The 13467-nt window shown below is 47.4% G+C and overlaps 1 protein-coding gene across 1 annotated transcript in view; it reads right to left on the bottom strand.

Annotated features, from left to right (window-relative positions):
- The window catches only part of JAM3 (junctional adhesion molecule 3), a 40421-nt gene that overhangs the window by 3889 nt on the left and 23065 nt on the right, over positions 1–13467 (bottom strand). Inside the window, exons 3-8 of the mRNA XM_087706382.1 lie at positions 12106–12219; positions 11118–11270; positions 6128–6330; positions 4921–5020; positions 2957–3086; positions 917–971 (exon numbers count right to left, since the gene is read on the bottom strand). Coding sequence (XP_087562508.1) covers positions 917–971; positions 2957–3086; positions 4921–5020; positions 6128–6330; positions 11118–11270; positions 12106–12219 — 755 coding nt within the window. The remainder of the gene's footprint in view (positions 1–916; positions 972–2956; positions 3087–4920; positions 5021–6127; positions 6331–11117; positions 11271–12105; positions 12220–13467) is intronic.

Below are 13467 nucleotides of genomic sequence, written 5' to 3'. Positions count from 1 at the left end.
AGCAAGAGCTCAATCTGGCCCCTTCTTGTGATGCTCTCTGAGCTTGGCTACCTTATTGCAGACGTTTGGTGATCCAACTAGGTAACATCATCAGTGCTAGATGTGAGTGGGGTTTCAGGAGTGGAAAATGAGGGTGGGGGGAAGGAAGAGGAGGACTGTGGGGTCTTTGGTACTCTCTGAACTTGCTTTCTTGCAGACGCTTCATGACCCAGCTCGGTACTATCACCCGTGCTAGGAGGGACTTGTATATAAACAGAGAGCAAACCTCCCCTCCTAGCACTGATGATGTTACCTAGTTGGGTGATGAAAACGTCTGCAAGAAAACAACCAAACTTATAGAGCACCAATGTTCAACCTTGAGCTATAAATATTCTTTTCCATCGAAAGTGGCTTTTTTATTTGGGCATCTATGGTTAAGCAAACCAAGATTAACCCATGTTTGAACCCAACCATGGTCTCTGCCCTTGTTCCTTCCTTGGGCACTCCTAGATTCTACTTCCCTTGGACTCAGAACAGAGGAGGGGGTTTAATTAGCAATTTAGGATAGGAATAGTGAGTCCATCATGAATCTTCCCAGGAAAGCTGCCTTCTTAGTTAAGCTGAGCAATGCTTTGGATTTGATTTCCCAAAAGATATTTTTGGGGAAGGGGACACATGGACGCAGCAACTGTCTGCCACTTGTTAAAGCAGCTGCATCTTCTGCCTCTTTTTATTTTTGAGAATTACAGAGAGTTCCTCTGCAGAAAGGGACACACAAGCACAGCATGCTCCAAAACACAATTGGGTAATCAAATCCAAGGTCCTGTCCAACGAAATTGCAGTATCTGGGCTCTGGCATGGTTCTTTTATCTATTTTTTTCTTGGGATGGGCAGGAGAAGACAGTCATTGTCCATTGGCCTAAGAAGACCCCCTTACCTCCTCATCTGTGTGAATATAGTTCACGCCATCTGGCTTTGTCGGAGTCTTGTAGCTGGGAAGAGAAGGCAATGTTTAATTGGACCACATCAGTTAAACACGACACCTCTAATCTCCTCTTTTGTAGGAGAAGGACAGGCAGAGCCAAGAGGGGGTGGAGTCAAGGGAGGAACCAGCCCAGAGTCCTTACGTTCCCACCAATGATCTAAACCCGATGAATTCTGTTAACTCCAGTGGTGGGATTCAGCCAGTTCGCACCTATTCGGGAGAACCGGTTGTTAACTTTCTAAGCAGTTTGGAGAACCGGTTGTTGGAAGAAATCTCCTTTTGATTTTTCCCCCCACTTTACAGGGCTAATGGCACAGTGGGTAGGGTGCAGTACTGCAGGCCACTTCAGCTGACTGTTATCTGCAGTTCAGCGGTTCTAATCTCACCGGCTCAAGGTTGACTCAGCCTTCCATCCTTCCGAGGTGGGTAAAATGAGGACCCGGATTGTTGTTGGGGGCAATATGCTGACTCTGCAAACCGCTTAGAGAGGGCTGAAAGCCCTATGAAGCGGTGTATAAGTCTAACTGCTATTGCTATTGCTATTGCTGTAAGGAAGGCAGGCAGGAAGGAAACATTCTGGTGTTGCTTCTAGTCGAAACTTTATTGCCCTACTTACAGAAACTGCCTCTCCGCTTAACTCTTATTATATTGTCACAGCTAAGGCGAAGCGCCCATCGACGTGTTACAAAGACAATCCAAAAGGGAAATCCTTGCAATTTCATTTTTTTTCCCTAGAGAAGACGGAAGATCACAGAGAGTCACTAGCTTCAAAGCCTGAGTCAACTGAATAATTTAAAAAAAGAACAGCTATCGCTCTTCACTGGCGTTGGCATGTTTTTCCTCTTCCTGGTGTCTTATTTCCTGTTAGGGCTAATTCTGAAGCCATCTGTTGCTTCGGATTTGGTACTTAAGACTGGTCCAACAGGCAAGTCTCATTTCCTTTCATCCAACAGAGAGATCCAAGGAAAGAGACGATTTGAGGATCCAGGTTGCTTATCCAATTCAAGTAAATTCAAATTGATTGATTGATTGATAGATTGATTGATTGATTGAACCTGCCCTAACATTGCTAAAGTGCCATGGTCAAGATTTTTTCTCGGCTTTCTATCATCCTCCCTAACATGGCTTCATTTGTTCATTCATTCATTCATTTGCAAGGGACAACATTTAAATCTATCTCCGCATTGCTAAAGTGACATAAAAACCTTGGTCAAGATTTTTTCTCGGCTCTCTATCATCCTCCCTAAACTGGCTTCTTTCTTTTCTTTTCTTTCTTTCTTTTTCCTTTCTTTTTTTCCTTCTTTTTCTTTTGCAAGGGCCAACATTTAAACTTTACATTGCTAAAGTGACATAAAAACCAGGGATGAAATTCAGCAGGTTCTGACAGGTTCCGGAGAACCAGTGACGGAAATTTTGAGTAGTTCGGAGAACCGGTGAATGCCACCTCTTGCCGGCCCCAGAGTGGGGAGGAAAGAATGGGGATTTTGCAGTATCCTTCCCCTGCCATGCCCACCAACCCACGCCCACAAAACTGGTAGTTAAAAAATAAAATTGAATTTCACCGCTGATAAAAACCCTGGCCAAGAATCGTTCTCGGTTCTCTATTCTCCTTCCTAAACTGTCTACAGAAATGCAGGATTAATGACATCCAATCTTGGGGTTTTTTTTGGCATCTTTCCAGACTGAATTTCTTTCTCTAAGTTGCATTTCTAGTCACTTCCGTACAGCACCCAGTGCTTTTCTACCAAAGGAGGATGGGGGGAAAAAAAGGAAAAATAAAACTTGTTCAGGAAGGGAAGATTCTGAGCAACGTCGTCAACAGTTTTGGAGTGCTTCTGTTCATAACATGATTTGCCACTGGCCATGTTTCTTCTTCTTTCTGTCCCCTTTTCCTTCTTATTATGAGTAGCACAAAAGAAATATTACACCCGGCTATGTGAGCACGTATTTCCTTTTTGTTCATGAGCCCAGCGCTCGACAATTAAGTTGTACCTGTTTCCGTTTTGTTTGTTGTGGACAAAGAAACCGTTTCTGTAGGCACAGCAGATCCCCACAGTAGTCAGGGACAGAACAGCCAGCACCACCAATACTCCGATCACGATCCCAACAATATTGAGGTCATCTGCAGAGGGAAAAGGAGCATTAATTGACCTGTCCCCGTTTCCTAAGTGCCCTACTCTAGAGTATTCTGGCTCTGGATCCCCTCTACCCAGCAAAGCATCTGTCGCCAGTAGAAAGTCTCAGCTACCCAAAGTCATTGGATACAAGATGGGTGAGAAAGGAAAGAAGGGAAGGGAAGGAAAAAAGAAAGAGGGAGGGAGGGAAGGAGGAAAGAAAGGAAGGTAGGGAGGAAGAAAAAAAAAGTAAGTAGGTAGGTAGGTAGGTAGGAAGGAAGGAAGGAAGGAAGGAAGGAAGGAAGGAAAGAAAGCGGGCAGGCAGGCAGATGAAAGAAAGGAAAAGAAAGCAAAAAGAAAGAAGAAAGGAGGGGGAGAGAAGAAAGGAGGAAAGAAAGAAAAAGAAAGAAAGAATGAAAGAAGGCAGGAAGGAAGGGGGAGGGAGGGAAGGTGGAAAGAAAGAAAGAAAAAAGCAAAGGAAGGAAGGAAGGAAGAAAGAAAAAGAAAAGTAGATAGGTAGGTAGGAAGGAAGGAAAGCAGGCAGGCAGGAAGGAAAGAAGACAAAAGAAAGAAAAGAAAGAAGAGAAAGAATAAAGGGGAAGGGAGAGAATGAAGGAGGAAAGAGAGAAAGAAAGAAAGAAAGCGGGAAGGAAGGAAGAAGACAGGAAGGAAGGAAGGAAGGAAGGAAGGAAGGAAGGAAGGAAGGAAGGAAGGAAGGAAGGAAGGAAGGAAAGGGGAGGATGGGAGGGAAGGTGGAAAGAGAGAGAGAAAGAAGGAAGGAAGGAAAGAAAAGAAAGTAAGAAAGAAAGAACAAAAAGAAAGAACAAGAAAGAAAGAAAGAGAAAGAAAGAAAGAAAGAAAGAAAGAAAGAAAGAAAGAAAGAAAGAAAGAAGAAGAAAGGCTGTTTACTATTTGGTTTGCTCAGCAATTCCTTGAGTGGGATATTGCTTACTTAATTGTTGGTCTGATGTTAAACTTGGGAGTTAGTGCATGCTCATCTGGGTGCTGACTATCGGTGGGGAGGTGTTTTGGTGTTCCCTTTGTGTTCCCTTTTTGGCTTCTTCATGCTCCCTTTTGCATAGTATGCATAGGTATTGTTTACGTCCATGTAGTTTATTGATGGCTAATTTGTCAGAGTGCCAGGCCTCTAGGAATTCCCTAGCATTTTTGGACTCGGCTTGGTCTACGGTGGTCAGTTTCCCAATTGCAACTATGGTTGAGTCTGTCCCTAGGTTGTGTGAAACGAGGGAGTTTTCATTGGGTCTTCTGACTACTAGCTGGTGGATCCATTCTGCCAGTCTTCTGCCTGTTTGTCTCATGGGCTGAAGTTTTGTCTTACGTAGAGATGAGGCTGAGATAAGGGAGGAGGAGAGTTGATATGAATGACAAGGCAGGAGAAGGCCGGTTGTCCTTGCTTACTGACCTCAACCATGGCTATCAAACCTGTCGTTGCTTAGTCACACAAGGTTTGGCTTTGGGAACTGCTTCCGCGGTGGGTTCCTACCGGTTTGGGTAGGTAGTAACTCGGCCGGACACGCGCCCGAACTGGTTCTATGCTCGGCGGCGCCATCTTGATTTTCTCTTCTGCACATGCGCAGAACAATCTTCCTTGGAAAAATGTATTTCTATGGAAAAGGTGCATGCGCTGGCCTTTTAAAGTGCAAATGCACATGTGTGTAGAGGATGTGCCTGGCATGCGCGCGAGCGATGGTAATGCTGGCAGGAACCCACCCCTGGGTTCTGAAGCCGATTCACGTCGTACAGCGGGGACTACGGGGAGGAGCTGACTCTAACCCCGCCCACGCCCATCTTCTGACGCGGGAACGTTGCCCTGCTACTCACAAACTTCCATCTCTATCCCTTCGCACCAGGCTTCTCCCACAAGGTTCATGGCTCTGCAGTTGTAGCGCCCCGTGTCCCCTTTCTGGACTTCTTCGAAGGCCTGTGTGGAGGAGAATCAGGGTGAGTGTCCCCCTGAGCTTGGAGGGAATTTCAAGTCCCCAAAGCAGCAGCCCCCCCCCCCCCCATCTCCCACCTGCAGGAAACCCGTGCCGTTCTGAATCACGGCTTGGGAAGGAAGCGTGTGTGCTGCATGTATGCAAGCTTCCTGCCTTTACAAAAGGGGAAAAAAAGGAAGGAAGGAAAGAAGGGAATGAAACAGCCCTGCTCGTAGAAAAAGAAACAAAACGAAAGAAGTCTTAATTTCTTTCTTTTTCTTTTATTGCCGATGCCTAGATTTCCATATGTTTCCTACCAAGGCAGCCGTCTCTTCTTCCTTCCCTGCCTTTTTTTTTTTTTTTTTTTTGATTCCCTGCTGAATCGAAAGACTATTAAAATTAGGCTTTTGATTCACTGGGCAGAGTCATAGATATAAACCAATCCTGGACATAATATCCTTCCCCCTGCGGAATTGCAAAGTCCTTTTATCCCAGAGGTGGTTTTTCTACTCTCCCCATTCGGATTGGTTAGAAACTTAAAGAAGAGCTATAACCGAACCTAACCGTTTTTATCAATAAAGGGGAATATTGGTAGCTCAGGGTTCAAATGAGGCGTCCTCTCGGGGCTTGGTTGTTTTCTTGCCGACGTTTCACTGTCTGACTAGGTAACGTCATCCAGTGCTAGGAGGGAGTGTGGGTGTGGAGCAGTGGTGGGTTTCAACTTTTTTTAGAACCTCTTCTGTAGGTGTGGCCTGCTTTGTGGGAGTGGCTTGCTGGCCATGTGACCAGGTGGGAGTGGCTTGCCAGCCATGTGACTGGGTGGGCGTGGCCAACTTGTAAAATGTGGTGAAACTCACTTAACCACGCTCTTGCTTAGCAACCAAATTGTTGACTCAGAAACTCTGGCATTTGAAGCACGCAAATCTTAAAGCTGTCAAGGACCAAGGACCCCACATTAACAAAAACTAATTTTTTAAAAAAAACATGTATGCCCTCCACCCTGAATAGAAGAAAGCTCAGCTGAATGATAAAAGTCACCTCTTCCAAATCCTTCTCCAAGCAAGGACGTTTCCCCCCCCCCCCGTTTCTCTTTGTCTTCACCCCAGACTTACCAAGATGCCAGTTTTGGGGTTCACTGTAAAGGAAGAATTCTGGAACTTGGTGCTGGCTTTGGAATCGAGGGGCAACGTCTCGTCGTTACGGTACCAGCTGTAGGTGGGCTCCGGAAAGCCTTCCTTTTCTTGGCAGTAGAGCGTGGCTGGCTTTCCCACGGGGACAGAAGGGGGCACCCGGCATTTGGGGGCTACCGGTTTCACTGCGGGGGAAATGGCAGGAGAAGAATGTCGCTTAATGTCCGGTCATTGGGAGTTACGACAGAGCCCAAAGTGACTGCGGCACAAAAGGTCGTAAAAACGGGTCCAGTCGTGTGGATGCTTCGTGTTCTGACCCAGCTCCCCAAGCATGACAAACCTTCTGAAGTCAACTCAAAAGATTCCTTTAATTAGGAACGCCGGCAGCCCCGGCAAAAAGTTTCTGTCACTCCAGGCTAAGAAGTCCGTCTGTCTGGAAGATGAATAGTTGTCTGCCACATCTATTCATCTCCACCCACTGCCTTTTATCCCCAGAGATAGGGTGGGACTTCACTAGCAGCAGTGGCTCTTCCGTCCCAAGGACCAGCCCATAGATTTCCACTGCTCTCCTCTCCTCTGCCATATCTATTCATCTCTGCCCTCTGCCTTTTATCCCCCGAGCTAGGGTGAGACTTCGCTAGCAGCGGTGGCTCCTCCGTCCCAAGGGTCAGCCCATAGATTTCCACTGCTCTCCTCTCCTCTGCCACATCTATTCATCTCCACCCACTGCCTTTTATCCCCAGAGATAGGGTGGGACTTCACTAGCAGCAGTGGCTCTTCCGTCCCAAGGGCCAGCCCATAGATTTCCACTGCTCTCCTCTCCTCTGCCACATCTATTCATCTCCACCCACTGCCTTTTATCCCCAGAGATAGGGTGGGACTTCACTAGCAGCAGTGGCTCTTCCGTCCCAAGGACCAGCCCATAGATTTCCACTGCTCTCCTCTCCTCTGCCACATCTATTCACCTCTGCCTTCTGCTTTTTATCCCCAGAGCTAGGGTGAGGCTTCACTAGCAGCGTGGCTCTTCCGTCCCAAGGACCAGCCCATAGATTTCCACTGCTCTCCTCTCCTCTGCCACATCTATTCACCTCTGCCCTCTGCCTTTTATCCCCAGAGCTAGGGTGAGGCTTCACTAGCAGCGTGGCTCTTCCGTCCCAAGGACCAGCCCATAGATTTCCACTGCTCTCCTCTCCTCTGCCACATCTATTCACCTCTGCCCTCTGCCTTTTATCCCCAGAGCTAGGGTGAGGCTTCACTAGCAGCGTGGCTCTTCTGTCCCAAGGACCAGCCCATAGATTTCCACTGCTCTCCTCTCCTCTGCCTGCTGCGCATCTGTGCATCAGGCACTGCGCCCAACTGTTCCTCCTCTTCCTCATCAGCCACCTCCAGACCTGGGGGCTGTTGGCTCTCCATCTGAGGGTTGATGGACAGCCCAGGCTCCACCTCTGTCTCTCTCTCTCTCTCTGTCCCTGCTAGCTCCACTCCCTCTTCCCCCTTGGAGCTCTCAGGTTGCCTTGATGCTGACTCTGACTCCCATGCCTCCTCCTCCTCCTCTGATTTGTCTGCTGGAGGCCAACAGGCCACAACACTTCGACTTATGAAAGAAGGTGAAAAAAGGAGGAAAGGAGGAGTGAGAGGTAGGAAAGGAGGAAGAAAGGAAGGAGAGTGAAGAAAAATGGAGGGAGGGAGTTAGGGAGGGAAAGAAGGAAAAGGTGAGGAAAGGAAAGAAGGAGTGAGAGGTAGGAAAGGAGGAAGAAAGGCAGGAGAATGAAGAAAAAAGGAGGGAGGGAGGGAAGGGAATTAGGGAGGGAAGGAAGGAAAAGGTGAGAAAAGGAAAGAAGGAGTGAGAGGTAAGAAAGGAGGAAGAAAGGAAGGAGAGTGAAGAAAAATGGAGGGAGGGAGTTAGGGAGGGAAAGAAGGAAAGGTGAGGAAAGGAAAGAAGGAGCGAGAGGTAGGAAAGGAGGAAGAAAGGAAGGAGAGTGAAGAAAAAAGGAGGGAGGGAGGGAAGGGAATTAGGGAGGGAAGGAAGGAAAAGGTGAGAAAAGGAAAGAAGGAGTGAGAGTTAGGAAAGGAGGAAGAAAGGAAGGAGAGTGAAGAAAGGACGTACGACAGAAATTCTAGGCGCCTTTACAGTCATAACTCAAGGACCACTGTATTTCTGAGCCAGCTTTGGAAAAGGGCATTTGGGAAAAGTCAGAAAACCAACTGGAACAATAAAGACATGCTGCGGAATAGGTAGAAGCAGATTTGCATCTTTTGTTTCTTGGGAGCTCCATCAAAGCTGCGTATATCTCACCCTGAGCAATGAACCAGAGATCGTTATCGAGATGGCCCTCAAAGCAGGTGATCTAGTGGATTTATCAACTGCGAGGTGTGAGCGTTGGCCCCCCAGGTTGCTAAGAAGCATGCTCTTCCCACATTCAGCCTGCCGGACCTATCCGCACATCCCGTTAAACCATGGTTTAATGCAAGAGATACAAGCAGCGAGAAATGGGTGCTGAATCAGCCCTGCGATTAACATGCTACATTCTCCCATCTCCTCTATTTCAGCCAGGATCCCCCCGGGAAGCATCGAATTCCATTTTCTCCATCTTTGGACAGATGTGAGATTGTGGTTTGCAGCCAACTCCAGTGCCGGGCTCCAAAAACAGGCCAATGTCAAACCGTAGCTTTAACTCTCAAGCTGGGTGAAAACAAGAGTTCGTCGCAAACCCACAATCGTGGTCCCAGATGCCATGAAGGAGAGCAACGTTTGGAGAAAGCAGAATCACACCCTGCCCAAAATCTTTCAGGCGTACAGGACAGTATCTGGGCTGAAGATCCTTGGCGGCTTCTCTTTTGCTCATGCAAATCAACCCAACCGTGATTTCAGCGGATACAGAACCACATCCATACCTTCATGAAAATTTCCTATTCAACAGTCTGCCATCATAGGAAAGAAAAACCAAGAAAATAAATTACTCTTAGCCAGGGGGGAAATTAGAACGCTCTTCATACAAAGAGTGGAATATCCATTATGTTGCGGTCCTCTGGCAGCCTGCGAAGCTGGAAACAGATTCGGACAGGGAGGAGGTTGGGGAGGAGCACTGGGCCAGTCCTGGAGCCCAGGGAAGGCTGCGTTGGAGGCCTAGAGGGGGGTCAGTGCCATCTGGCAGTTACGTGCTGCCTCTGGAGCCTCCGGAGTCTGACACCAGCGAGGCAGAAGAACAGTGTGAGCCTGTTCCCAGTGTGCGCATGCGCAGAGCTGCCAGAAGGCAAGAAGAGTTAAGACAAAAGGGGCGACTTGGGAGTAAGGCTTGGAGATGATTGCCCCCCCCCCACCCCATAGGACATAAAAGAGGAGCAAATGGGAGGTGAGCCTTTGCAGGAAGCAATTAGTTCATCCTGTCGGTTTCAAGCTCTGAGAAGTCCTGTTTGACTCTGTGTTCTGTTTGGCCTTGCAAAACTAAACGGCAATTAGATCCCTGGCAGCGTTTCAAGGGAGATAAAGGTGGGCGCTTATCAACATTACACTGAAAGACTGTGGCAGACGCCCGCAGGACTCTTCAGAGACTGACTGTGAAACATCCGGGGTTGGGAATGACCACAATTCACAGCCGTTTAAATAAAAAGAGGGTTTTGGGGACTAAGGTGGTGATTTATGCTAACTCGGGAAGCCTAGAAGATGTTATTACTCCTCATTCATAGCCTGAAAGTTAAAGTCTTCCAGCTGAACGGATAAAGGATTTACAGGACAAGCTTAGCTGTATAATATTAATCTCACGGGGCCACCAGTTGGTCAAGTTATTAATCTGGTTCAATCGGAAAAGCTGAACAATACAAAGAACACACACACACACACACCCCTTTCGAAAGTCCATGAATCCAGCTAAGGGGTGGGATCCACACACACCCCAACCAGACCTTCTCTGATGTTGGGGAGGGTCTGCTACTGAAGAGCAGGGGGCATTGAGCACAACAGAAGGCCTGGGTTTGCCCGAAGGAACTGTGTGGACTTATTCACCTGTTCTTTGTGTGAGGACCAGGTAACATTCTGGCAAGTACGTGTGTGTGTGTGTATACAAATACAAAACAAGGGAAAGAAAGAGCGTAAGGTCAAGATATTGGGATGCTAATGAAGTATTTAATTATAGTTCACCTTGTTAGAAAACTGCTTTGTGGTAGGAACACACTATGTTATAGTCAAGACATTCTGCCCTCCCCTTTTCTCTCCCTCTCTATCTCATTCTCTTTCTCTCTTCCTCTCTCTCCTCTTGTCTTCCTCCCTCTCCCTCTCTTTTTTCTCTATCTTTCTCCCTCTTTCTTTCTTCCTTTGTCCATCTCTTTCTCTATCTCTTTCTCTCTCCCCCTCTCATTCGTTCTCTCTTCTTTTTCTCTCTCCCTCTGTCTTTCTTCTTTCTCTTTCTTCCTTTCTCCATTTCTTTCTCTCTCCCTCTTTCTCTCTCCCTCTTCCCCCTCTCTCATTCTTTCTCTCTTCCTCTCTCTTTCTCCCTCCCACACTTTCTCTCCCTCTTTCTTCCTTTCTCTTTCTTCCTTCCTTCCTTTCTTCCTTCCTTTCTCCATCTCTCTCTATTTCTCTCCCTCTCCCCCTCTCATTCTTTCTCTCTTCCTCTTTCTCCCTCTTCCCCCTCTCATTCTTTCTCTCTTCCTCTCTCTCCCTCCCACCCTTTCTCCCCCTCTTTCTTCCTTTTCCTTCCTTCTTTCTCTTCTTTCTCTTCCTTCCTTTCTCCATCTCTATTTCTCTCTCCCTCTCTCATTCTTTCTCTCTTTCTCCTCTCTCTCTTTCTTTTTCTCTCCTTTCCTCTCCCTTCCTTCCATCCTTCCTTTCTCCGTCTCTTTCTCTTTTTCTTCCTCTTTCACACACAAACACACACCCGCACACACTTAAAAACTTGCTTTCCAGTCTAGATTCCTACGCAAGGGAAACAGGCGTGGCCCATGAAGCTTACTCTAGGTTTATCGTGAAACATACCGTGAACTGTCAGGTTAACGTTGATTTCTGCGCCGAGATTGGCATCGTCGGGAGCTACGACCTCACACCGGTAAATCCCCTTATCAGCTCTGGTGACGTTGTAAATGGTCAGAGACGTCCTGCTGCTGAGCTGGGCCCGGTTCGCCCATTCTCCTAAGGGTGGGGGAGGAGAAGCAGAGGAGATAGGCAGCCTGAAGACCCCAGTATACAGGTGGTCCTCGACTTACGACCATAACCGAGCCCAAACATTTCCATAGCTACCATATTTTCGGAGTATAAGACGCACCTTTTTCCCTCAAAAAAGAGGGTGAAAATCTGGGTGCATCTTATACACTGAATACAGCATTTTTTGCCTCCCAAAACCCCGCCCCCTTCATCAAAATGACCATGCAGAGCCTTTAGGAGGCTTCCAGAGTGTTCCTGGGGGCTAGGGAAGGCCAGAAATGAATCGCTGCGATTGTTAAGATGGTCACTGTTAGGGATGTCTTACCCCCACAGTATTTGTCTCCAGAGAGTAAGTCATCTGTGTACCAAGTTTGGTTGAAATTGCTCAAGGCATTCCAGAGTTATGCTGGGACATACATACACACAGCCATTTTTATATAGAGAGATTGATTGATGGATTGGGTCAGCGTCTTCATTTTTAATACTCAGCAAAACAGCCCTCCATGGCTGTCAATTCTTATTTTGGGTTATTCTATTTAATTTTTTAATATTTCTATTTTATTTATTTTTTAACTTTTGTATTATGTGTTTCTTTTAATGTTGTACGCCGCCCTGAGTCCTTGGGAGAAGGGCGGCATATAAAATCTAATAAACCTAAACCTTCTGGATGTCCCTTACAAAGCTCAAGTGATTTGGGGGTGGGGGGGGGGCAGAAACTCAGCAGGGGTCCCCATCAGCACCCCCTTCTAAAAATTGCTCCCAATTCTTGGGCGCCCCCAGCACAAATGACACAGCAGAGAGCGCCCGCCAAAAAGCTTTCTACCTTGCACCTTGCCGTCGAAATACACGTAGGTTGTCCCTTGGCTGCCGATCTTCTTCCATTCGATCCTAGGGTTCGCTGTTTTGGTGGCAGCAATAATGCAGGAGAGTTCGGCTTCTGCAAAGACACACACACACACACACACACACAAAACAGGCATCACAAGGCGATGCGGAGATAGATGCCAGGCAGGGGTGGGGATCCTACCAATTTAACAACCAGTTTGCGGAGCAGGCGCTTTGCGCGCGCACCAATGGTGGGTTTCCAAAATTTTTGGAACCTACTCTGTGGGTGTGGCCTTCTTTGTGGGAGTGGCTTGCCGGCCATGTGTTTTCTTTCTTCCTCTTTCTCTCTCTCTCTCTCCCTCTCTCTCTTTCCTTCCTTTTGTCTCTCTGTCCCTTTTTTCTTTTTTTCTTTCATCTCTCACTCTTTTTCTTTCTTTCTTCCTTCCTTCCTTCCTTCCTTCCTTCCTTCCTTCCTTCCTTCCTTCCTTCCTTCCTTCCTTCCTTCCTTTCTCTTTCTCTCTCTCTCTGTGTCAGTCTGCCTGTCTGTGTGTGTGTGTGTGTGTGTGTGTGTGTATGTGTGGCAGTGGTGGGTTTCAAAAAAATTTTGGAACCTACTCTGTGGGTGTGGCCTTCTTTGTGGGAGTGGCTTGCCGGCCATGTGTTTTCTTTCTTCCTCTTTCTCTCTCTCTCTCTCTCTCCCTCTCTCTCTCTCTTTCCTTCCTTTTGTCTCTCTGTCTCTTTTTTCTTTTTTTCTTTCATCTCTCACTCTTTTTCTTTCTTTCTTTCTTTCTTTCTTTCTTTCTTTCTTTCTTCCTTCCTTCCTTCCTTCTTTCTTTCTTTCTTCCTTCCTTCCTTCCTTCCTTCCTTCCTTCCTTCCTTCCTTCCTCTTTCTCTCTCTCTCTGTGTCAGTCTGCCTGTCTGTTTGTGTGTGTGTGTATGTGTGGCAGTGGTGGGTTTCAAAAAAAATTTGGAACCTCTTCTGTAGGTGTGGCCTGCTTTCCGGGTCCACTGGTGGAACCTCTTCTAACCGGTTCGGTAGATTTGACGAACCGGTTCTACCGAATAGTTGCGAACTGGTAGCAACCCACCTCTGGCGTGCACGCCACCTGACCTCCCTGCCACACAGGAAAACAGCTGAGGCGCAGCAATCCATCAGCTGGGCCAAAAAAACCCCCAAGGAAATATAGTTGGGTGAAGCCCAGGAGCGGGCTGATCTTCGGAGCTACCAGCCCGCACGAACCGGCCGAAGCCTCCCCCTGATGCCAAGTCAAGGCTGAACAAAGTTGTGTCTTCCCGAGACAACTGGATTTTTCCGTGGCTTCCGGCCAATGTGGCTGTGGGCTGGTAAAGAGGGTGACAA

Source organism: Thamnophis sirtalis, unplaced genomic scaffold (assembly GCF_051295495.1).
Source record: "Thamnophis sirtalis isolate CommonGarterSnake01/CBP01778 unplaced genomic scaffold, rThaSir2_p1.2 scaffold_2, whole genome shotgun sequence".
Taxonomy (NCBI): domain Eukaryota; kingdom Metazoa; phylum Chordata; class Lepidosauria; order Squamata; family Natricidae; genus Thamnophis; species Thamnophis sirtalis.
Note: the sequence above shows the minus strand (reverse complement) of the source record. Positions and strands in the feature narration are given on the sequence as shown.